Source organism: Drechmeria coniospora, chromosome 02 (assembly GCF_001625195.1).
Source record: "Drechmeria coniospora strain ARSEF 6962 chromosome 02, whole genome shotgun sequence".
NCBI classification, from domain to species: domain Eukaryota; kingdom Fungi; phylum Ascomycota; class Sordariomycetes; order Hypocreales; family Ophiocordycipitaceae; genus Drechmeria; species Drechmeria coniospora.
In genome coordinates, this window is record NC_054390.1 from 559,556 (window position 1) to 583,734 (window position 24,179).

The 24,179-nt window shown below is 58.3% G+C and overlaps 7 protein-coding genes across 7 annotated transcripts; 3 read left to right on the forward strand and 4 right to left on the reverse strand.

Moving 5' to 3' along the window:
* Window positions 1–2,461: 2,461 nt before the first annotated feature.
* DCS_03413 (uncharacterized protein) lies at window positions 2,462–3,406 on the forward strand (the record flags this gene model as incomplete). Its single annotated transcript, XM_040800732.1, has 1 exon — window positions 2,462–3,406. The coding sequence occupies one exon, from the start codon at window positions 2,462–2,464 to the stop codon at window positions 3,404–3,406; it is 945 nt and encodes a 314-aa protein (XP_040655765.1).
* A 339-nt stretch (window positions 3,407–3,745) lies between these two features.
* On the reverse strand, window positions 3,746–6,037 carry DCS_03414 (putative aminopeptidase y protein; the record flags this gene model as incomplete). Its single annotated transcript, XM_040800733.1, has 5 exons — window positions 3,746–4,079; window positions 4,145–4,278; window positions 4,413–4,665; window positions 4,716–4,916; window positions 4,998–6,037. 5 exons carry the CDS (start codon window positions 6,035–6,037, stop codon window positions 3,746–3,748), a joined length of 1,962 nt encoding a protein of 653 aa, XP_040655766.1.
* A 204-nt stretch (window positions 6,038–6,241) lies between these two features.
* On the reverse strand, window positions 6,242–6,643 carry DCS_03415 (uncharacterized protein; the record flags this gene model as incomplete). The annotated part of the gene is made up of 1 exon (XM_040800734.1): window positions 6,242–6,643. One exon carries the CDS (start codon window positions 6,641–6,643, stop codon window positions 6,242–6,244), a length of 402 nt encoding a protein of 133 aa, XP_040655767.1.
* Window positions 6,644–11,773: 5,130 nt separating this feature from the next.
* Window positions 11,774–12,949, reverse strand: DCS_03416 (Cyclin PHO80-like protein; the record flags this gene model as incomplete). The annotated part of the gene is made up of 1 exon (XM_040800735.1): window positions 11,774–12,949. The coding sequence occupies one exon, from the start codon at window positions 12,947–12,949 to the stop codon at window positions 11,774–11,776; it is 1,176 nt and encodes a 391-aa protein (XP_040655768.1).
* Window positions 12,950–15,478: 2,529 nt separating this feature from the next.
* On the forward strand, window positions 15,479–18,354 carry DCS_03417 (uncharacterized protein; the record flags this gene model as incomplete). The annotated part of the gene is made up of 6 exons (XM_040800736.1): window positions 15,479–15,608; window positions 15,670–15,750; window positions 15,869–17,451; window positions 17,506–18,027; window positions 18,097–18,102; window positions 18,169–18,354. 6 exons carry the CDS (start codon window positions 15,479–15,481, stop codon window positions 18,352–18,354), a joined length of 2,508 nt encoding a protein of 835 aa, XP_040655769.1.
* A 1,176-nt stretch (window positions 18,355–19,530) lies between these two features.
* DCS_03418 (uncharacterized protein) lies at window positions 19,531–20,619 on the forward strand (the record flags this gene model as incomplete). The annotated part of the gene is made up of 1 exon (XM_040800737.1): window positions 19,531–20,619. One exon carries the CDS (start codon window positions 19,531–19,533, stop codon window positions 20,617–20,619), a length of 1,089 nt encoding a protein of 362 aa, XP_040655770.1.
* A 168-nt stretch (window positions 20,620–20,787) lies between these two features.
* Window positions 20,788–22,919, reverse strand: DCS_03419 (thiamine pyrophosphate enzyme; the record flags this gene model as incomplete). Its single annotated transcript, XM_040800738.1, has 3 exons — window positions 20,788–21,047; window positions 21,108–22,437; window positions 22,521–22,919. The coding sequence occupies 3 exons, from the start codon at window positions 22,917–22,919 to the stop codon at window positions 20,788–20,790; spliced, it is 1,989 nt and encodes a 662-aa protein (XP_040655771.1).
* Between the last annotated feature and the right edge of the window lie 1,260 nt (window positions 22,920–24,179).

The following is a 24,179-nucleotide window of genomic DNA, read 5'->3' on the forward strand; positions in this document are numbered from 1 at the left end:
TCAGGACTACGGTTGTCAGTTGCATCATTGGCTTCTGCCTTTTGCCAAGGCTGCCCCTGGGATGCGGCTCTCACAATCCACAACTCTACCTGCAATAGCTGGTTGAACAGGCTATAGTTCACCTACAGTACACCTACACCTAGTTGGTTGAACAGGCTATAGTTCACCTACACCTACACCTACTTACACCAACATCTACACCTACATCTACACCTACATCTACGGGACCATTCATCACAACCAGCCTGAGATGGCCCTCGTCCAGAGCGTGAAGCCGCAATAAAACGGAAATTCAGTGCGTAAATCCGTCGTAAATCCATCGTAAATCCATCCGTAAATCCATCCGTAAATCCATTCGTAAATACATCCGTACCTTGCCGTTCCCTGCCCCCCCGAGACGAACGATGGCCCCTCGAGTCTTGATACACCGACCTGGAATACGGTCCACTTGCGCAGTTCTACTTTGAGGAATGTGCGGGCCTCGACAAGGTGCTGGCAGAGGCGGTGTCCCTCCTATATGAAGCCGCATGACAAGTTTAGTAAAGGGTTGCACACGTCGTACCCTACATTCATGTTTGCCTGGCTCAGGGTTTCCGAGGTCAGGATGCTGCTCCTTTGACCAAGGTTCCACCCACAGTGCTCGCATACTTTGGACAAGTACGAAAATTCTGTGCGGACCATGCTGTTCTTGTGATTATTTTTATACTTCTCCCTACTCCGTACATGCACACGCAATGTCGTCAGCCAATGCTCGAGCCCTGGACAGAGTGCACGTGCATGCTTCCTTGTAACCTGTGCCGACGCAGGGATGCAATCCTCGTGCTCCGTACAACTACTTGTAGGCAATGAAGGTGCTATTATTAGACGAGTGAAATATTTCTTTCAAGGGTTGTCCTTGGTAATAAACAGAAACTAAGCGGACAATGAAAAAAAAAAAGAGAACGGACTTACTCGCGCAGATGCTTGAATACTTGTAGTGCCTGCGTTGATTACTGTTGTCTATAAGTAAGACTAGACAAGTACATTATTTTTAAGGTACACAGAGTCATGTTGAAGGAACTAGAAACTGTGGAATGTTACGGAAAACATTCGCTCGAGTACCGAGTAAACAGCAGGTAGTCTGGTTGGATTGCAATGCCAAGTATGTGATTTTGTATCAGTACAGTATAAACTCCGTTGGACAGACTCTGTGCCGTTGCTTCATGAGGCAGAGATGCAACATTCATCAGTTCTACCCTTCTCCGTAGACATGCACCTGGATCGTGGTAGTGCAGAATTATAAACGCAAGAGTCCACTATAGGCACAATGTAATTAAGTAAGGAATTCCAAGTAAACAAGTACAGGTACAAGCACTGGTGATTGTTCCCCTACCGTCAAAGGATGACCGATTCTGTAGGATGCCGTTCCTCCGCTCGCCTCGGTATGAGATTCTCCGAGGACGACGAACCAATTTTCTCCTGATCCTCTCACCTCCTGAACCCCCGATTTTTTACTTTTAGTTGGCAACAATGGCTCATAGACTGACAAGGAGACGACTAGCACGTGTACTAGTCTCCAGCCTGTGATTGTTCAATGAGTACTCCGTACACTTGACAGTACATGCTGTGATGATGCCTACGAACGGCTATGCTGGACGTGCAACTTTAGCAACTCACACTCATGATCAACCAGTGCTTGCACATATTGCACCTACGAGTACTCTCACCCAAATACGAGTGCTTACACTTGCCTACAAGCATGTTCACTTGCCTACAAGCATGTTCATTTGCCCACAAGTATGTTCACTTGCCTACAAGTATGTTTACTTGCCTAAAAGTATGTTCACTTGCCTGAGAGGACCTAAACTTGCCCACGAGTACCTGCACTTGCCTACGAATGCCTTCACTACTACTCGAGCAACTAATGCCTTCACTATTCGAGCAACTAATGCCTTCACTACTATTCGAGCAACCAAGAAAACGTACCTACGAGAAATAATTGTACTCGCTTGCAATTTGCGAGCACCAGAGTAGGCAATTATTTACAAGCATCAAGTATAGCGTATTATAGCGTTGCCGATGGAGAGACAGGGACCAGCAAACACCATCAAGGCCCTCCGAGGTATTTACCATAAAGGGTCACCTCTCACGGACCGGTACCATTTCGACCGTCGGAGGAGTGCAGTCCTTGCGAATTCAACTACGGAGCACGCCCAGCTGTCCATGAACGCAGTAGGATGAGTACTATTGTAAATCCCCAACGTAAACGTGGCAGCGAGCAAGGGTTATCGTGTTCCCACTTTCGATACCCCTTCGAGCCCCTTGGCAGGTTCACGCACAACTCTCATGTCCATGGATGCCAATGACATGACGCCCTTTAAAGGGGATGGATATCCTGTGTAAAAGTACGTTTGTGTACGGCACTTCATAACTGACCATCTCTGCCTTTGACTGCACGAAACGACTGCATCCACGGGCCAGCATGAAGCTCTCCCTCGTCTTCACCCTGTTCGTGGCCGCCGCCGCCGCCTCGCGAGGCAAGCCGAGACTGGCGCGTCCGGGTCCGGCAGACAACAGAGTCGCCGGCCAACCTGCCTCCCAACCGCAGCGGCAACCCCCCCAGGGGCAGAATCCCCAGGGGCAGAACCTCCAAGGACAAGCCCCCCGGGGACAAAACCTCCAGGGACAAAACCTCCAGGGGCAGAACATCCAGGGGCAGAACCTCCAGGGGCAGAACATCCAGGGGCAGAACCCTCAGGGGCAAGCCCTCCCGGGACAGAGCCACCAAGAGCAAAACTCGCCGGCATCGAACAACCGGGTCCCAACCCAGGCCCAGCCCATGGTGACCACTGCGTCCTCCGTGCCCGCCGTTGCCGCCGGGTCAAAGGGACCTCAAGTGGCGGCCTCCTCCGTTTCTGGCGTGCGAGTCGTCAACGCGCCGGCGACGGTCCCGGACGCGAACCCGGCACGGCCCATCTGGTTCCTCGCCGGCACGACGGCCAAGACAAACGACGGCGACTGGCGCGAGCGATCCGTCGAGCTCCTCAAGGGCTACGACCTGGACCTGTACAACCCGACCCGAAACGACTGGGGACCCGACTGGAAAAACTCCCTCTCGGACGCCAACTTTCGAACGCAGGTGAACTGGGAGCACAGGAACATGGAGCGCGCCGAGACCATCGTCGTCTTTCTCCACAGGCAGACGCGAGCCGAGATCAGCTTGATGGAGCTTGGCCTCCACACCAAGGACGCAAGCAAGACCATTCTCGTCTACGCCGACCCCGAGTACGCCCTGCGAGGCAACGTCGAGGCCTTGGCCGAGAATTACAAGAAGCACAACATCCGCCTCTTCCAGTCCGAGCGCCAACTGCACCAGGCCATGCTGGAACACGCCAAGAAGGTGACGGGGAAGCAAACGACGTCGTAGGCGAGTGACGACGTCGTAGGCGAGTGACGACGTCGTAGGCGAGTGACGACGTCGTAGGCGAGTGGTTGGCAAGTGAATCGACTGTGCATGGATGCCAAAGGGGGCATGCGTCGGGCGGGTGCTCCGAATACTTGAGCTTCGCAGCACAACCAGCTGGTGAAGGCTACCATGCGGGATAGTGTTGGCTAGCAGAAAGGTAGATGGATAAAGGGACACGGCAATGCCACACTGGGAGGTACTGCCGTAAGCTGCAACGGTAGAGTGCTTGCAATGCCACGAACCGTTCATGCGATTTTCGCACAGCGCCCCCATGCCGACCCGCCGCCGATGCTTGATGCTTCACACCAAGGCGTAAGTGACGGCCATCTGGCCCGTCGTGACTCTGGTAGACATGGCAGCCTCGGCAGTCACGGCGGCCTCGGCAGTCACGGCGGCTCCGGCAGTCACGGCGGCTCCGGCAGTCACGGCGGCTCCGGCGGTCACGGCGGTCCGCGTGGTCAGCATGAAGCCCAAATGCATTTGCAGGCAGCAAGTGCCATGGTAAATTTGTTTGTAGCCCTCTTGGATGGTTCCACAGAGATTCAAGGCGCATGTCTTCGTCGTGCCGACCATGACCGCCATGGACATGGGCGTCGTCGTCGTCGCCGGCTTCATTCTCGTTCCATCGCATCTCCTGGCCTCGGATGGTAGGGACGTCAAGCCGTCGGTCGGTAGCAAGCGCTGTGTTTCTTGCCATACTCGGCCATCTTCTCTCGACGCTCGCGCGACAAGCCTCGGGGCATTTCGTAAATCTCAGCCGTGTTCGTCTGACGTCCATTCTTCCTCCGTTCCGAACCGCCGCCGCCGCCGCCGCCGCCGCCGCCTGCATGCATCTGACCCTCGTCAGTCAGTAGTCAACACGTCAGCCTTCGCAGCCGTCGTCGCGGCAGCTTGGCTTCCCCTTGTCTCTCGTGTGCTCCCAGTCATAAAACGTCCTCAGACCGCTTCCCCGCTTCCCGGACAGCACCTCCCTCTTCGGCCTTGGGTTGGCCTTGGTCTTGTTTCTCGCCGGCACACCCTCGAGGCTGAGAGCGAATTTGGCGGCCACGTACGCGGCCGCCTTGGTGTTGGCCAGCATGGCCTCCTTGTTGATGTTGTTGAGGTCGTCGCAGGGCTTGTGGTAGCAAGGGTCGGCGGTTCCGCCGGCGCCCGTGAAGATGCCGCTGCTCGGGATGCCGAGGCGGAGGAAGCCGACGTAGTCGGACGAGCTTCCAAATGGCCTGCCCGCTGTTAGCGCCCACCCCGTGCGGTCCTGCGGCTGGCTCCTCACCGATACTCGGCCGGTTTGTTGTTCTTCCGAAGATGCTCGACCAGCGGAGCGGCGCCGACGAGGTCCGCGTCGTTGTCCCTGTAGACGGCGTAGCTGGCGTTTGGGCTGCCAATCATGTCGTAGTTGAAGTAGAAGCGAATCTTGTCGGCCTCGGATTCGCTCAGCTTGGACGTGTAGTAGAGAGATCCTACAAGGCCGCTCCTAGGGAAGATGGTAAGCGCGAGAACGAAGCCAGGTTCCGGCCGGCCACGGCGGCATTCTCGGGGTTTCTTGCTTGCTTACTCTTCCGCTCCCCACCAGGCGAAGCGAACCTTGTTCGGGAAGCCCTTGAACTTTTTGAAAGAGCCAACTATTTCCAGCAGCGCGGCGGAGCCACTACCGTCGTCGTTGATGCCGGGGCCCGCTTGAACGCTGTCGAGGTGGGCGCCGAGAAGGATGACGTTGTTCGGGTCGCCCTCGAGCGTCTCCGAGATGACGTTCCAGCATTTCCTCGGCTCGGAAATCGAGTCGACAATCAGCTTCACCCGGACATCCCCCCCCGCCTCGAGCCGCTTCTTCCATGCCAAGCCGGTCTCGTGGGCGATGACGGCGATGGGGATCTTCTTGCCAGCATCGTCGACGCCGTCGTGTCCGTGGCCGCCGTGGGCGTCATCTGCTCCTTCATTCTTTCCCGCGGGAGTCGCCGGCTTGCTCTTTGGCGGCTCCGCGTCGTAGACGATGAGGGCCACGGCACCGTGCGCCTCGGCGAGCTTGAGCTTGTCGGCAAAGGGGCAGACGCCACGCTTGACGAGGGCAATCTTTCCCGTCGCGTCGATGCCTTTCCATTGGTCCTCGAAGCATCCCGAGCCGCGGCCATCGTTTACGGGCGTGTCGATGAGCGATGCCGTGAGGCCGCCCGGCAGAGGCGTAGCGTTGCTGAAGAGTAGCGGCAGGACGGGAACGTCACGGCCATCCGGGCCTGTCAGGGTGATGCTTTTCATCGTCTCAAAGGTGTGATTGAACTCTTGAACTTCGGTCTTGAGGTGCTTGCCGAACCGTCCCTGCACTCGCTCGAGGACAAAGTCCCTCGAAGCGAGGTAGCCGGGCAAGCCAAAGGCCCGATTGCCGCCATTGTTTTTCGCAATATGGTTAAAGTTCCACAGCACGTTTTGGAGGCTGCGGGAAAGAGAGTCAGCGGTTGACGGCGAGAGCAAGGAAGAGATGAGGCCAACGGACCCGTTCCAGGTTATGTCCCCCTCCACCGCCTCGGCGGTCAGCGGCCTCGAGGCCGTCGCGGCCGTGAAAAGGGGCGACGCCCAGAGCACAGCGAGGAGGAGCTTCATGATGGGGCGCGTGCACGAGAGAGGGCCAAGCAAAGCAGGTCGGATCGAATCGAATCTTGCCTGCCGTCGCAGCCGGGAGGGGACAAAAAAAGGAAGCAACACGACACACGACGGGGGACAGGGCGTGGGACGTCGAGGCAGGACAACAGCGACCGGATGATACTTATGCTCCCGGCAGCCGAAATATTTCCACTCTCCGCAGAGCTATATCGCTCGCAAGTATGAGAAGGGAACACACGTGGGCGGGAGAAAGCACAGGCCGTTCAACGGCGGCAGCGCATCGGATGCTCGCCCAGGCGCAAAGGGTCGTCCGTGTTCCCGGGGCCAGGATGGCGATAACGCTATTGTTAAGCTTGTCTTGGGCTCGTCGTCAGAACTAGCCCCCATGCGGAAGCTATCAAGCTCGCGGCGAGGTCGAAGTTGGGGAAGCGCATCGGAAGCTGCGGCCGAATCGGCAGGTCGTAAACGTCGGTCGCAGGCTGGCAAGGCGGCCAAGGAGATGGAGATGCGGTGGAAGGCGACGGAGCTGTGGGCACGGGCGGCGGCATCGCCGTGCTTGGCCGCGTGACCGGGAGGTTGGCGGCGGCAGATGACGATGGGAACCATGGGATTGGCAGAGATGCGTGGCGATTTCCAGAGCGCAGCGTTGCACGCAGCATACCGGCAGGTATTCACCCAGATGCGGGCGTCCACGTTTGTGCTTTGTTCCGTCGCGATGCAACGCAAGGGTCGACGGTGGACACCGCATTATGGTGCAAGTACCGTTGGGGGCGTGCCGCTATCGTAGCATCGCCATAGAGGCACTTGCATAGCATCATCCCATGGGGCGTGGCCTCGTAACACGGACGACCGTTGCACTGGCACACGGAATCGTGGACGGAAGGGCACCGCTGCCGCACACGTAAGCCAAGCACGGCCAACGAGGTGGCGAGGATGGTCGTACGTACCGTACTACCGTACCGTACATGCACGGTAGGCAGCGTAGACGCACGCCCACGGATGCGAGCAGCTGTGCGTGATTGTACTCTGCTCCATGCTTGTACTGTGCTCCATGCTTGTACTGTGGTTGTACGCTTGTGTCTCGATTCTTTGGCGTACGGAGTGCTTCGCAAGGTGGACTGGGTGATGAGCATGCCGGGGCTCGCTGGCCATGTTTGCATCACGCCCCTGGCATCCTTGCCGGCACCCCTCGGGGCATTAGGTACCTGGGCAGGGTCTCGTAGCAACGGCCATCTTGGTGCCGAACAAGGGTAGGCGATCCGTCGAGGCGTTGGGCGAAGGATGGCGTGGGAAGATGATGGGAATGGCTATTTTCCCGCACTGGTTGGAAATTGCCTCATGGATCCTCCAGCCAGCTGAACCTGCCGTCGCCTCACGTGACGGCATGTCATGTGCAGCCAAACTGTTGGTGCACAGGCAAGTACTGCACTGTAGATGAAGGGTACTTGCACGCAAGTAAGCAAGTTGGTGCAAGTACATGTACTGTTGATTCATACGATTCACACAAAGGACATGTAGGTGCCTGTGAGGCAAGTACTGTAGATGAACAGTACTTGCACGCAAGTAAGCAAGTTGGTGCAAGTACGTGTACTGTTCATTCATACGATTCACGCAAGTACATGTAGGTACACCTGCGGTACTCGATGCCGTGTTTGGTAGTCCCATCGCAGCACTCTGCCGTCATGAGAGGTGCCAACGATTCTGCCATTAGGTCCTTGAGGAGGCGCCCAGGCCGGCGGGAGGGATCCAAAGGTCTCGCCCATGCCGCTGCCACGTTTAGAAGGGACATGCATCGTGGCATTGCGGAAGATCACCAACAGGGTCGACGTCGACGTACAGTTGCTTATAGCATACAAGTGCTTATGGTTGTACATGCAAGTACATGCGTGGACTTGTCGATGTTCGGAGCAAGTACTCTGTACATGTTCATGCACCTAATTACGGGATATTCGGACTCGAGAGTCGGTTCCAGGAGCGATTCGAGTGCAATTACAGAGTACAAGTTCGAGTAAGCAGTATTTGCACGCCAGGTGTTGTTCACACAAGTACAGTACTGTGGCAGTTGATATAATAGCACAAGGCGCACACAAACGTGCGAGTTTAATAGGCGGGACTGCAAGTAAGTAGTAGTAGTAGGAACTAATACAACGTACTAAAGTACTTGCACCAAGAAGTATGTGCAAGTATTCGGCATACAGCATACAGTAAGTTTTACAGTATACAGTAAGTTTTACAGTATACAGTAAGTTTTACAGTATACAGTAAGTTTTACAGTATACAGTAAGTTTTACAGTATACAGTAAGTTTTACAGTATACAGTAAGTTTTACAGTATACAGTAAGTTTTACAGTATACAGTAAGTTTTACAGTATACAGTAAGTTTTACAGTATACAGTAAGTTTTACAGTATACAGTAAGTTTTACAGTATACAGTAAGTTTTACAAGTACCTACTTGACAAGTATTGCACACTGTACTTGCATGTGCAGTAAGTACCTCGGAGAGACGTAAGCACTCCGTACTGTATACTAGTACTGTATTACATTACTTTAGTTACTAATACTTGCACCGACTATGTACCTCCTACGGGATGCAATTACGGAGCGCACCAAATACGGAGCGCACCAAATACTCGGTCCATGTAATTGCATGCACACGCACAGTCCCGTCGAGGTCTGTACTTTTTGTTTTGCTTAATTACAGTACTTGCTCAATTGCAGTACTCGTTCAATTGCAGTACTTGCTTGCACCTACGCAAGTACAAGTACAAGTGCGGAGTATTTTGCACACTTCACGTACCGCAAGTAAGTACTCAAAAAGCACAGTTCCTACGTGTGCCATGTAAGTACCAAAGCAAGGAAGTAGCAATAATAATACCAAGGAGTATCCTGTAAGGAATATTCCGTAATACCTACTGCAAGTACATGCAAGCATACTCCGTATTGTGCACCACAATTACTTGCTTGTAGTTGTACTTGAAAGTGCGTTGGCACGGAGTGCAGTGGTTGATATGAGTTGCGTACATGTACCTACGGCAACGAGTGCCAAGCCACGACACCCATAACGTGACGAGTATTATCTGCCATATGGATTTCACAGGATTCTCTTGTAGCCTTGTAGCCATTTTTTTGCATTCATCCACGTAAGTAAGTAAACCAAGACCCAGCCCAAACCCACTCCTACCAAGCGGGAGTTGTCCTAGATTAACTGCCGTGCTATAGTCCAGACCGCGCTCTACCCTTTGCTTGCCAGGCCATGATCCTCCATTTCGCATCCAAGTACAGGTACAGTAAGTACAAGTACTCGTAAATTTCCTCTTCTCATATATCATGGTCGGGGCCACGAACAACTTGTATGTACATGTACACGTAGTATGAATGCAGGTGCACCTAAAAGTGCAAGCAAGTATGTACTGGTATCTGAACCGCTGTATTGAGTACTGTAGTGTACATGTAAATACATGCACGCACCATTACTTAAGGTAGTGTACGGAGTAATTACCCCGTAGCATTCATTATCAAGAACAGCACTAGGTTGTACTTGTACTTGTTGTACTTGTATTTGTGTGGGGTACTCTGTACAGAGTATATGCTTACTGTACTTGCTGCACTCCGCACTGTTGGTAATCATACTTGGGTACTAGGTACCTCATATTCACCATGCTGCACAGTAAGACCAGCTGTACTGTATTACGGCACTGTTCTCCGCACTCTAGTACTGTGGCTAGATACTGTAGTATCAACATGGTCAGTACATGCACAACAAGTAAGTAGGTGTATTACATTGGTGGCGTGACAAGAGTGTCGATTCACTTTGTAATTAATACATGTCATTAATTAATGGCAGGCCGTACTCCGTAGCGCAACCAGAATCGAATCGTCACTTTGTCTACAGTGCTCCGCAGTGGCTCTACAGTACTCCGTAGTGGCTCTACAGTAATCCGTAGTGACTCTACAGTGCCCCGTAGTGGCTCTACAGTACTCCGTAGTGGCTCTACAGTACTCCGTAGTGACTCTCAGGTACTCCATGTGACTCTCCAGTGCTCCGTACATGTACGAGGAATTACGATACGGAAAACGCAATGGCAAGTATCGAGTACTTGCTTACAAGTGCCGTTTGCTGCATGTAAAGCGCTCCAGTAAAGCAATGGTGCATGTACCGTGTACTTGCTCCGTGCTGCACTGCACCACCATTGCAGGCAGCCCTGATCTCGGCCTCAGGCGACGATTGTTGCTACGAAAAAACCTCGACTCCATTCATCAGACCATCCATGACCCCAAGCTTTTCGCCATTCCTGCGCATCCATCCATCGGCCACCGATTCATAAAGTACTTGCTTGCTCCCATTCGGCGGGTCGCGTCAAAGGAAATCACGTCATGATGCTGAAGAAGCCGTGTGGTGGCACCGTCGTCGGCAAGCCGCCAGGGGCAGCTTCGACCGTATGGAGCGTCCGATCAGCCGTTTGAGATGCATCCACCGTGCATCGGACGCGACGAATTGCACCTGCAGCGCTCGGTGCTGATACGCCGCTTCAGGCTTCCTCAAACGGCGATGCGTCGGGAGCGAATCGCTCACTTGGCCGGACGGGGCGAGGCCCTGTCGTATGGCACTGCATACAACGTGCCCTTGAACCGTGTGGGCACGCACGCAATGAATGCGTTGCACGTCGATGCATGTGTGTAAGCACGTCCAGGGTGCATGCACGTCGACCGTGCTGCTGCTCATCGTCCACCCAACTTCCCTCTTCCGTTAGTCACGCTTCGACGTTCCGGGGATTCCGAGGCGGTAAGCATCCCAACGAGGTCGACAGAGCAAGCCAACGAGGCCGACCGAGCAAGCCAACGAGGCCGACCGAGCAGGCCAACGAGGCCGACCAAGCAGGACGGAAGCGTGCCGGCATGCCATGAAGGTGCTGCATGAGACTTGCCCGCCCCATTCGCCTGACGCGTTGCACCAACGTTTCGGCGGCATAAAAAAGTCCCCCACCAGTCGAGCAGGTGGTCGAAGAGTGGCATGCTCGAGAGGGATATCCGTCGGCCCAGGAGGCAAACGTGGGAGGCTTTGCGCATCCGCACGCCGTCGACTGCATGTGCTCGCAGAGCTTCCATTGTCGAGACGAGTCCACGCGGCGGAATGGCCGGAACGATGCCCTCGGACTACCTGTTCAAACCGGAACGCGGCTCGTGAGGTCCATGGCGTCCGACGAGGCTAGGCCGGCGGGTTTCCCCTGCCATATGTGCCGCCTGACGTGTAAGTCGACGAAAACACGTCGACGGACGTCGCTACGACGGTGGGCGTTTCTGGGGCATTCCGCTCGTTGCCCAAGTTGATTCCGCCGGGGAACTGTTGGTTCGGACGTCGCTACGACGGTGGACGTTTCTGGGCATTCCGCTCGTTGCCCATTCCCCCGAGGAACGGTTGATTCCGCCGAGGAACAGAAGCTCCGCCGCACGGCTGGCAAAGTCAGGTTCATCGGCCAAACGCATGCGCTTCGGTGGATATAAAAAAATAGTGAGCGTCCTACGCCGTCCAAGTACTAAATAACGGCCGCTGCGTGGCCTTGCCTCTCTCTCGGGGCCGCGTCGACGGCGGCGAAACAAACCGGGTATCGAAACAATGACGCAAACACCTGCGTACAAAAGTACAAGAAAAGACCCCCCCTCACCCCCATGCCATGCGTCCGACGGCGTGCTTGAGCATACATGGGCATGTCGGTGTCGCGTGGCCCCGGCGCCGCCTACCCCGTCGCCGGCACCTCGCGCGGCCGGCGTCGGATGCTCATGCTGGACACGTCCATCATCTTGGGCACCTTCTGGCCCATGCCGTCGCGCAGCGTCTCCCAGTGCCGGTAGAGCGGCTCCTCGCCGACGACGAGCTCGAAGCCGGCGAGGAAGCAGAAGCTGATCTCGAGCCGCGCGAGCTCGACGTCGCTGACGCCGCCGACCTTTGCAATCTTGGCGTGCGGGTACGAGAGGTCCTCGAGCGCCTTCATGGCGACGCGGAGGCCGGCGAGGACGAGCCGGTGGGCGTTGCGTCTCGTGACGGGGATGGCGCGCTCCTCGACGGCGAGCCGGTGGATGTAGAGCGAGGTGGCGAGGTAGACGGCCGTGCTCATGGGGCAGAACTGGTGCAGCCGCAGGAGGTACTGGTTGATGGTGATGGGCGGCTCCTTTTTGCTGTAAAACTTGCGCGTGATGGCGCCGTGCTGGAGGTTGAGCGGCTGCGAGTCGGCGCCGACGATGACGTACGGCTCGGGCGGGCGCTGCGGGCGCTCCGACCCCGTCTCGGCCGCCGTCTCGGGCACGGGCACAATCTCGGCCGCGGCCGTCGGCGTCGCGGGGGAACGTTGCCGGAGGTAGACGCCGTCAATCTCCTGCTTGTCCTTTCGCTCGGCGTCCTGCTGGCACCCGGCATGGGCGGCGGCGGCGGCGGGGGGCACATGGCCGTTCTGGCTGCGACTCTGGCGTCTCGCGTTTGGCTGGCCGTGCCGGTCGTCGTCGTGCCGGTCGTCGTCGTGCCGGTCGTCGTCGTGCCGACCATGGCCGCCGTGGACATGGGCATCATCTTCGTCGTCGTGCCGTCGCTTCGGCAGCACCACCTGCCGCTCCTGCTCGTGCTGCTGCCGTAGCCGCGCGAGGTTCTTTTCCGACCGCGACCGCACAATGTTCTCCTTTTCCGCCTGCATGTCGCTCATCTGCGGGTTCGACGGCTTCGTCGGCGGCGGCGTCGGCGGAATGTCGCCCGTCAGGTGGACGAGCAGCTCGACGCTCGCGCTGAGCAGCTTGAGGGCCTCGAGGGGCGCGAGCTTGAACAGGTCGTGCTCGTCGGCCGTCGCGTCGTCTGTGCCCGTCGGTTCCTTCGACGGCGGCCTCGGCGCCTCGGCCTGCTCGTCCGTCCGTTGCTCCGTCGTCATCGTCGTCGGAATCAGGTGATGGGCTCGTCGACCGGGACGCCGCACCTCGCTTTCTTCAGGACCGCGAGAGGCAATGGATCACGACCCTGTTTGCTCCCATTCATCCTCCCCGGCCTGCTCGACGACTCGTTTGCTCGTCCGTGATGGTATCGGATCGGATGGGATCGGGCGCGAGAGGCAGCGATGGTGGCAAAATTTGCCGACGCGGGTGCAGCTGCGGGCCGTACGGCACTGGACGAATCGTGCTCGTCGGCGGAGGCGTTCCTGAAGGTGTGCCGTGCTGCAGGTGCACACGGTGCGTGCTGTCTGACTTGATGACGGCCAGGTGATGCGATTAGTCGGTCGGTGATGGGGATCGAGGCTCAAGGCAGCCAGCCCTTCATTACTTGCAGCTCGCGGGCCCACGTCCCTGACTCGTCGGCCGGTGCAATCCGTTTGTCGCCCGATTTCCCGGGACGGCGGAGGCGATGGCGGCTCGTATCAGCGTAAACGAGGGGATGGGAGGAGACGAGCGAGCGAGAGATTGGGCGGGCAAACGGACAGACGGAGGTGCGGGCTCGTCTAGATGGATGGATGTGTGACGGAATGAAGAGACGATGAATGAAGACCCTGCCGTGTGTCGGTGGGCACGACAGCGGGTACATGCGCAGTACAACCGCTCGTCGGCCGCGGTACTTGAGAAATGGGCGGGAATACACTGCCAACTGGGTACCGCGACGGGTCGGCAAAGGTATTGCTTCGGTCACTTTCGTGACGTTTACTGGCACGTGGTGCGGGGCAGGGTCTTTTGATCGAATCTTACCTAATTACTGTACGGAGTAGGTACGGAGTAGTACAGTAAGTACTTGCCTAGGTACAGTACCAAGTACCAAGGTGAGGAGTACAGGTACGGAGTACTTGCCTGTGATTTCAGCGCATATCCATGTAGCTGTTCTCCGTACATGTGCAAGTGGTTTTACCCTTGAAAGCACTGCCCCACGTGCTCTGTACTCCGTACATGTCCTACAGTATTGTACTTACTCCGTACGGAGTACAACTACAGTACAACTACTGTACTTGCAACACCCACTTGCATTTGTAGTAGTGACTACATGCCGTTGTACTAGTACTTGCAGCAAGGTCTCATATTCACTGGGTCGTGTGCGCTGCTCCGTACAAGCAGGTGTACTCGTACTTGTACAGTGTACTTGCACCCAAGTACCACTCCCTACCAAGCACATTTACTTTACTGTACAAACAAGTACCCGTATGTAGCAAATGCACCAAAGTACGGAGTACGGAGTAGTTGTACTGTGCAAGCACATGGGCACACATGTGATTAGCTAACCACTAAACTTACAGGCCGAGGCTTCATGTATATAGGTTCTAATTATCATCACTACGTACCTATCCCGGAGCACCTTGGCACTGTAAGTGCATCCTACTCACCTACCAAGGTGCTTTACAGTACCTAGCCAAGCATCTGTCCGTTTTGGCCGTTGTGATTGTCCCTGCAATGATGGAGTTTGCTCGATGATGCTGCACCAAGCGCCTTGACCCGCACGCGCGCCAACAGCAACCGAGCAAACGGCACTGTGCAGAGTACATGCACGCTGAACGTCCCCGTTAGCCTCTGCGGGGACAAGTGCACAGCACGCATGTGCTGGCATCCGTACTGTAAGTGATGACGCTCTGATGGATGCTAGGTACTGCACGTGTCCCGCGCGAGTACGGGCCGTGGTGGCTGCATGTACGTGTACATGCTGGCGTGCCGAAGCGGCGTGGTACGGACGGTACTGTACATGGCCGCGGCGGCAAGGTACGTCCCAAGTACTCGGTCCAGACTAGCAAGCTAGCAAACGGCGCTCGCAGCTACTCCGTGCGGTGCTACGGTTTGGGCCATCGGCTGAGCCACTGTCGATCCTCGCTGAGCCGCTGGAGACGCGATGTTACAGGCCGGCCTACTGAGTAATACCGTGCGTGCCATTAATTCGCACGCCGGCGTGCTCGGCTGAGCACGCAAGCTCGAGCTGCTGACTAACGGCCCGGCCAACAGTGACACTTGCCATTGCAAAACGTCCTCCATCGTTATCTGCCACAAACTTACAGCCTCGATTTTGCATAAACGACATCAACGCCGGCGACGTGCCGTCTGCCTTGCATTGGATCCCGAGCTGCGCAGTCGTGCCTGCTCACCCGCTCAAAAGCGAGCCATGCATATAACCATGGTCGTCGCCGGATGCTGTCCGTCCTTTGGACGTCTCATCCATCCACCGTGTTTCGAGCCTCGGGATCCCACGCAGCATTCATTGCTTTCGAAAAGATGCAACCTTGCTCCATGAGGCTCATTCTGGCCGTCTGGATATGCCTGCCTCGGCTCGGATCTTGCCTCGAAAATCCTCCGTTGCCTGTCAAGGACACGTCGAACAATCTCGCGCCCTCAGGCGTGTTGGCTGACCAGCAAGAACCGTCGGGTTCCAATCATAGCTTCCCTGGACAGGAGAATGCTCTTGGTAGCCATCTCCTTCATCCCCCCGCGCCCTCGCTCGTATGCCGCTAACTCCCGACTCGCCAGGCCTCAACCGCACCATCACGAGGCCCAAGGGGTGGGACCTAGCAATGGAGGGAGCCAAGAAAGGAGGCGACGACGGCGTGCCAAATCCGGCAGATCATCATGAAGGTATGTGAACCTTTCCCTCTCCCTCCCCAGAATTTGTCGCCGCTCGCTCACCTGCCGACAGCGAACCGGGAGTCGGCCGCGGGTACGTCCGACGAGGCCCCTGAAGCCAAGTCCCGCAACCCGGTGCCCTATCGTAACCGAGGTATGATGATCCTTACGCCTGGAATACCTTTTCTTCTCGTCATGCCTTTTCCTGTCGTGATGCCTTTTCCTGTCGTGGTGCCTTCTCCTACTCTGACGGCTCGTTGACCATGCTGCAGATCCCCTGGATGAAAACGATAGAAAATACGCCGTCTTGTTCCGCAAGATGACGGACATCATCGTCAAGGATGGCATCACAGTCGCCGCAAAGTCGGCCGATTGGACCGCTAATCGCGACACCTTGACCAAGTACGTCGCCGAAGGCATAAGCAGCCGAGGCATATTCAACACCAAAGCGTCCGACGACCGTGCCGGACAGTATGCCGCCATCGCCGATGAATTTCATCAAAAGGTGCCCACCGACGCCGCCATGTCCGAAGAGGCCGCTCGGCAGCGCGCCCAGTTTGTCGAAAAGGTCTTGCCGGACCATCTGTCCCGGCTGTCGACGCTCGCCAATCGACTGCCTCACGAGTTCACGGAAAAGCACAACGACATTGCCAGACAGATCGTCAAGGTCGACATTCCGGACCTCTCCACCCTCGTCAAGGATGCCTCGGCAAGCAGCGCCGAGAAGTTCACAAAGTTGGCCAGCGAAGTCGCCAACGACATATACGCCATGGGCTTGCGCGCCAAGGAAGTGCCGCAGACGAGCGGCCGACAAGCCTCGGAGCTGGCCAATAAGCTGGTGGACAACGCGTTCAAGGCGATTTCCGACGCGAGAAGTGCATCCCAACCGGGCGACGGGAAGCCTGCGTCGTCGGCCACCAAGGACGGCCAGAAGAAGGCCGCGGAGCTGGCTCGAGGAAAGGAGAATTTGACAAACGCAATCAAGGACTCCCTCATCGAGACCGCCCCGTTTTCTCAAAAGGGTAACCAACTTCTCTCGTCCACCGTGCCGATGATGCCGCCGCCTAGGGTCCCGGCTAACCTATCCATAGACTTTGCCTCTCGTCGCGGAGACTTTGCCGGATTCCGTGACTTTCACATCGCCTTGGCGCTGGGTGAATCGGCCGGAGCCGTCGCGCCCGATCGAGTCATCTTTGGATCCGGTCTTCCCGCCGACGCCGGAAAGGAAGCCGTCATCAACGTGCTCAAGCAAAACGGGGTGCGAAATGTCCTCTTTACCGACGAGCACATGCCCTACGTCGGAATCTTTGCCGACGCCGGCGACGGAGACGTGTCCGAGGCTGACATCCGGGACACCAATCGCCTTCGAGGCTTTTTCAAAAAGTCGCTGAGCAAGGAAGGCATCTCCTTTGCTCACTTCCCCGTCGTCGATATTGAAAACGAACGCTTGCCGAAGGCCATCCGCGGCGCCGTCAAGAACTTTGTCAACGGCGGCAACACGCTCGTGCTGGGGAGCAAGTCGCAGGAGGTCGACTTTGTCATCGCCGCCATGGAGATTGGCACCCACCATCTCGAGGGGAAGAAGCGAGAGGTGCTGGTTCCCTACTGGAAGCTGAGCAGCCATACCTTGTCCGACAAGATGCTTGGCTTTCTCGACTTTCTGTGGGCGCCCAAGTCCATCAGCTTATTCCAGGGCATCAAGGTGTCTCCGAAAGCCGACGAGGTGGACGAGGAACCCCGTCCGAAATCAAGTCAACGCCGCCCTGGGAATATTCCCAAAAAGGCCGAACATTTTGGCGGTTGCCTCTTGGGCGTCGCCGCGACGGCCATTAGTTACGCGGCCAACGACCACCCGGTACGTTCCCCCCCGAACCGTATTGCGAACTTTGATATTCATTCTCGTTTGTAGCCAGGGGACAGAAAGTGGCAGGTCGAGCGGCGAAACGTCTTTGGCGACATCTGGCGCGGCATGACGCACGGCAACCTCCTCCAGGTCCCCGGCTTGGTCGGCTCGTCCAGCCTGAAGCTGTTTAGCGGGGAGAACTTTCGCGCCTTTGGAAAGTCCGCCGTCGACTTGGTGCACGGCATCCGCGAAATTCCGGGGTCCGTGGTCCGCTCTCTAGACTCTGCCGCGAGCGCCGACAATCTCGCCGCCTTTGTCAGTTCTGCTGGCGATCTAGTCGACGGAATAAGCGAACTTCCGGGGGCCGTGGCGAGCGGTGCGCGTCAAGCTGCCGACGTGGAACATTTCCATGCCTTTGTACGGTCTCTGAAGGACCTTGGAGTGGCGTTGACCGAAATTCCCGGCGCTTTCGAGAAGGCCATGGACGACCTCGAGGTGACGCCGATTGATATCGCCGTAGCCGTGCGGTTGATACCTATACAGCTGGGCCAGGCTTCCAAAGACTTTATGAGGCAGTACAACTCGAACGTACGTTTCCCCCACAAGCTAGCTACCCCTGATTGGCATTGGCATCGCTGACAGTCGTGTAAAATCTAGTTGCCGGTACGTGCTTTCCCATGGCTAACCGAGGCTAGTTGCCGGAATCCATGCTAACGCTGCCCTCTTCAGCGTGGCACCGACGGGAGGAAGCTCATGGACGCCATGTTCGGGAGCATCATGACGGATAGGCTCGGCCTGCGCATGGTGGGCCAGAGGGTCGCCGACGCAGCAGAATCTGCTTGCCCCGTTTTGCTGACCGCATACATTCAACACCAGCAGAGTGAACATGCCAAGAAGAACAGGAACGCTTCGTAAGTTTGATGGCTCGGCCCATCGGCATGGGAGATGCACGGCTGAGAGCAGGGGGATGCCGCTAGGGTCCCCAGGGTGAATCTCTCAAGGCAAGAAGAAAGAACATGCTGAGAAGAACGGGAAGGTTTCTCAGTTTGATGACTTGGCCCGTCGGTATGAGGGCGTTGCACGGCCGAGAGCAGGGGGATGGTGCTAGGATCCCCAGCGTGAACTCGGGGCATGCAATGTTGAGATGACGGCGTGCTCTTCCGTTTACGATGGTATGATTGCTCTTGCTACCGACATGCATGCATGTATTTATATTCCATAGATTGTAATGTGTAGGACGCTGGGTGGATGGTGCCACGAGCCGCGTCTTGAAGCGGTGCGTGCTGTAATATATCAGCACCAAGTACACACTGTGAGTGTCATGTGCGCGTGGACAAACTACTTTGCGTGCGGGCACATGCATGTTGGTACTTTGCTCAAATCATTATAAGAGGCTGCTATCTGTACATGAAAATACTGCAAGTATATGGATGAGTTGATGTTCATATCAGGACTCTGTAGGGTAGGCGAGGAGAGGGCAGGGCGCGCATGGATTTGTGCATGAATTTGTGCATAGTGTTGTGCATATTGTTGTGCATGGTGTTGTGCATGGTGTTGTGCATGGTGTTGTGCATGGTGTTGTGCATGGTGTTGTGCATGTGGTTGTGCATGTGGTTGTGCATGTGGTTGTGCATATGGTTGTGCATACGGTTGTGAGAGCGTTTGTGTATGCTTGTGTAAGTGGCATGTATGTGCATGTGCAAATACTGCACAGTCTCTGCTCTGTTCCGTACTTACTGTACGGAGTACATGCACATAATATACAAGCACAAATACAATACGCAAGTACTGTACTCCGTACTAACTCCGTAGGTGCATTTAAGTGCTCGGTATTACTCCGTACTCCGTACTCCGTACATGCACAAGTAATACGCCATGAATGTACTCCGTACTCCGTACGTACTCACACAACTCTTGCACTGTACAAGTCCATCGGCACGGAGTAATTACTCCGTCACCCAATGCTGTATTTCACGCCACCCACGGGACGAGTTGCTTTGCCTCTCTACCGATACCCTCCTCACCTCCTCACCCCAGCAGCGACACCGACGGATCCCGTCAGATCGACAGTCGACAGCCGCACGCGACATCATGGAAGCCCTACTCCAGAGCCTCGCCGGCGAGTCGTCGTCCTGCATGACGACATCCCTGCTGCAGCTGCTGCAGCAGAACCATCAGCGACGGCAGCAGGAGCAGCAGCGGGAGCAGCAGACGCGTCAGCAGACGAACCTCGACGGGCAGCAGAACCCGCTCCTCCAGCAGCTCGCCCAAGCCGTCCAGGGTGAGGCGATGCAACGGCAGCCTTCGACCCAGGCCGCATCCGCCCCCGACGGCTCGTCGACCGAGCAGCAGCAGGCGGCCATGGCGAGCCTCGTCCGCAACCTCAACGCCAACCCGAGCCTCGCCGCGCCGCTCCTCCAGATCCTCGAAGAGGCGCAGGATGCGCAGAGGCAGGCCGACCGGGACGCCCGGCGGCGGCAGGACGCTCTCGGGCCGCGCCAGATCCCCAACCCGCCCGAGTCGATCGAGTACCCGACCATGAGCGCGCTGCTCGACGGCCTCAACGCCTTCTACCGCGACCACGGCGCGGCCGTCGTCAAGAAGTCGGCGTCCAACTACCGCGTCTTCAACGGCAAGAAGCAGCCGTCCTACTACTCGGTCCACTGCGACCGCGGCCCGAAGCGTCCGTCGTCGAGCAAGGGCGCGCGCCGGGCCTCGAGCACCAAGCTCGACTGCCCCTTTCGCATCGTCGCCGCCGCCACGGCGAAGCACAACTTTAGCTGGAAGTACCGCGTCGTCGTCGCCGAGCACAACCACGGACCCTCCGAGGGACCGGCCGCCCACGCCATGCATCGCAGGAGAACGCCGGCCCAGAAGGAGCTCATGGCCAAGCTGTCGCACTACGACGCCCTCAAGGCCCGCGACGCCGCCGAGATTGTCCGCACCGCCGCCGGCGGCTCGGCCTTTTTCACCGCAAAGGACGTCTACAACGACCGGCAGCGAGCGAGGAAGGACGCCGGCATCTCCAAGAACAGGAAGCAGCAGCAGCGGCGGCGGGTGGAGGAGGAGCAGCAGCAGCAGCAACAGCAGCAGCATCGACACGAGGGGCAGCAGCAGCCGACGGCACGACAACAAGAACAACAAGAACAACAGCCGCAACGGGAACAGCAGGAGGACTAATCCGCATACGCCTCCGATTCTGCCGTCAACAGATGTGGAAATGTAATTTCGCTATAAAATGGGAGCAATGCACAGGTCCGCCCTCCTTCGGCCGTCGTGACCTCCTCACGCACCACCACCACCACCACCACCACCACGTCGCCCTCGGCTCCGACCCGCCTTTGCCGGCTAGCACCCGGGCACGACCTGGACGTCGACGACGGCCGTTTGGCCGGCCTTGACCTTGGCAATGGCCTCCCTCAGCACGCCTTCCAGCTCCGACGCCTCCTTGACGCGAGCGGCGTGGATCTGGCCGTCGGCGGCCGCCTTGGCGATGCCGGAGTAGTCGGGCGTCGGGTCAAACGAGATGTTGGCCTCGTCGTTGGACGCCTTGGAGCCCAGGCCGTCGGGGTGGACGAGCAGCAGCGAGCGCCGGGGCGCGTGCCAGCCTGTCATGGCGGTCAGCAGGGACGATGGTGACGACGCGCGACAAACGGCCCCTCTCTCACCTTTGTTGTTGAGGACAATGGTCAGCACGGGAATGTTGTACCGTCCCGAAATCCAATAGACGCTGCCGGGGACGGTGAAGAGATAGGTGCCGTCGCCGACAATCTGCACGACAAACTTGCCCTCGCCGTCGTTCTCGGCGTCCGTGGCCAGCTTGATGCCGAGGGCGCCGCCGCCGGACCAGCCGAGGCCGCCGCCGCCGCAGTTGATCCACGAGCCGGGCTGCGTCGGCTGAATGTTGTCGTGGGCGAAGCCCGTGTTGGTGACGGCCTCGACGGCCCACAGCGTGTCCTCGGGGCAGAGCCGCTTGAGCGTCCTCGACAGGTAGCCGGTGCCGAAGCTGCCGTCGTCGAGGGGCTTGGCGCGCTCGGCGATGTCGGCCTTGAGCGCGTCGTATTCCCGCTCTCGCCTCCGGGCGCCCTCGGCGTTGTCGTTGGCCGCGAGCTTGGCGGCCGCGTCGCCGGTGCGGAGGGAGGCCTGGATCTGCTCGACCGACAGCAGCGCGTCGGCACGGTACCTCGCGGCGGCCTCGATGTAGAAGAGGGGCATCTGCTGCTTCAGAGGGTCCACGTCGACGTGGAAGATCTTGGCGTCGGGGCGCGGCTTGCAGCGCGTCGGGATCCAGGGCACGTCGCAGTCGACGACGAGGATGACGTCGGCCTTTTCGATGATGTCATCGACGCCGAAGCGCAGGCCCCGCCAGGCCGGGTGGTCGGCAGGGAAGCACATGTCGCTGCCGCCGCAGTCGACGACCTGAAGGCCCCGGACGGTGTCGGCGAGCTCGACGACGGCGCCGGGGAACTTGTGGTTCCTGCCGCCGTAGGCGGTGACGAGGACGGGACGCTTGGCGCCGGCGAGGGCGTCGGCGATGCGGTCGGCGGCGTTACGGGGGAGGCCGCCGAGCTGAACAGGATCCCACTCGGCCTGCTTGAGCGAGTAGGGCTCGATGTCGGCCTCCATGACCTCGCGGGCGCCGCAGAGGTAGACGGGGCCCTGGGGATCCGACTTGGCGAACTGGAGGGCGCGGTTGACCATCTGCTTGACGTTGGTGCCCGTCTTGATCTCGGCGGCGTAGCGGCAGTACTGGGAGACGATCTGCTTCTGATCGGGAACGTCCTGGATCCAGTGGATGAACTCGGTGCGGCTGCCGCGGAGCTCGCCGTCGATGGTGAAGGGCGAGAGGCCGGCGAAGACGAAGACGGGGGCGCGGCCGGTCGAGGCGTTGTGGACGGCGGCGCCGAGGCCCTGGGTGCCGACGTCGACGTGGACGATGACGCACTGGGGCTTGCCCGTGAGCCTCGCGTAGCCGTCGGCCATGGACATGGCAACCATCTGTTGCGGGCCGGAGCCGGGCCGTCAGCAGGCTACTCGCACGGCCCGTTCGCTCGGCGCCGGACGGCTCTTCGGAGCGTTACCTCGTTGGGGCAGGTGATGATGCGCGGAAACTTGGCGCGGGCCTCTCGCTGGCCCTTGACCATGGCTTCGATGATGCTCGGGTGGTCGGAGCCGAGGTTGACGAAGCAGTGGGTGATGCCGGCCTCCCAGATGGCCTCGAAGAAGGCAAACGAGGCCGTGTACATGTTGCTGGCATCGGCCGCCATGGCAGACGAGGTTGAGGTCGACGCTTGCCTCGCCGGGACGCTCCGGGCCGTCGACGGGAGGGCGAGCGACGGGCGGCGGAGGCTCGTCGGGGGCGTCGAGGACGAGGAGCTGCGAGCGGCGACGAGGCCGGCCGGGAGGAGCTGGGCCGTGCGGCTGCTCGGACGACACCTCCAGAGGGTCGGGAGCAATCTCGCGCGCGGGAGGAGGGCCATGGTAGGCGCTAGGTGCTGTCAGCGACGGTGCAGGCCAGGCGTGCAGGCGTGCCGTTGCGAGCGTGGGAAAGTAGAGTTGAGCTCGCTCGAGTCAAGGGGCCGAGGGATTGGCCAGGAGGGAGACGAAGGATAAGGGGGGGACGTTGTGGTTGTGGCGGGGTCGGGCGTGGCGGGGCGCTCGGGTGACTCCGAATCGACGATTAGATCAATCCATCGTGAACTTGATCCTCAAGTCCCACTCGCCGCAGCCGTCGGTGAGCGGGCGACGGTGAGCGAGCGGTCACGGGGTTTCGGGTCACGGGTCACGGCGTGGCCGACGACGGCTGGGGGGAGGGAAGGGGGAGTAGAGAAAGATGGAATGCCGGGTCGGTGAGTCGACAGGTGCAGCCGGGAACGATGGCGACATACCTGCGACGATGCTGACGTCAAGAGCGAAGAGTGATGGTCGTCGGCCGACGCCTGCTATTGCCACCACCTGCCAGCTGCTTCGAGGTAATTAGGCCGAGCAGAGGCTATCGATCCAATCGAAAGAAATATGCCGTTTGGGGAAGCAGCGGGTGTGCCGATTGGGCGGATGCGAGAGGGGCCGTGTGACGTGAATCTGCTGCACGTTGATCGATGGACGAAGGGAGGGAGGCAAGGCTCGAGACGAGGAGGGAGAGGGGAGTGGCGAGAAATGCAGGCGTCGAGGAGGGAGAGAGGAGTGGCGAGAAATGCAGGCGTCGAGGAGGGAGGGAGGACTGGCGAGAAATGCAGGCGTCGAGGCGGTCGAAGGAGGGGTTTCGGCAATGGGCGAGATGGGCGTATCGAGCAGCTCAGGCGTCGATGGTATCGTAGTCGACGGAGCGAGCCGTTCGCCGTTTGCCTGGTGCTGTGCGGCGGCGTGTCGTTCTGGTCTTCTCACGATAGATGCCGAATCGGGTCATTGTCCTGACTTGTTGGTCGTTGGGGTCGATCGTCTTGGTCGTTCAAGGGAGGAGGAGAGGTAGAGCGAGTGGGGGGAGACGCCAGGGGAGAGAGGGGAGAGGGAGGGAGCTTGGCTGCGAACTACGACGTTGGCGCCGTCGGTCTGCGGTCTGCGGTCAGGCCAGGCACGGTACGGTACCTCGACAGGCCCCAACGGCGCAGTGACCGATGCGGTACGGCAGGTTCGCGGTGCCGCGTAGGCGCACTTTGTACAGGCATGTACAGGCACTCGAGGAACCGCGCCGAGGTGGGCGGGAAAGCACCCGGCGCGGGGTGCGAGGGTACTCGCAGGTA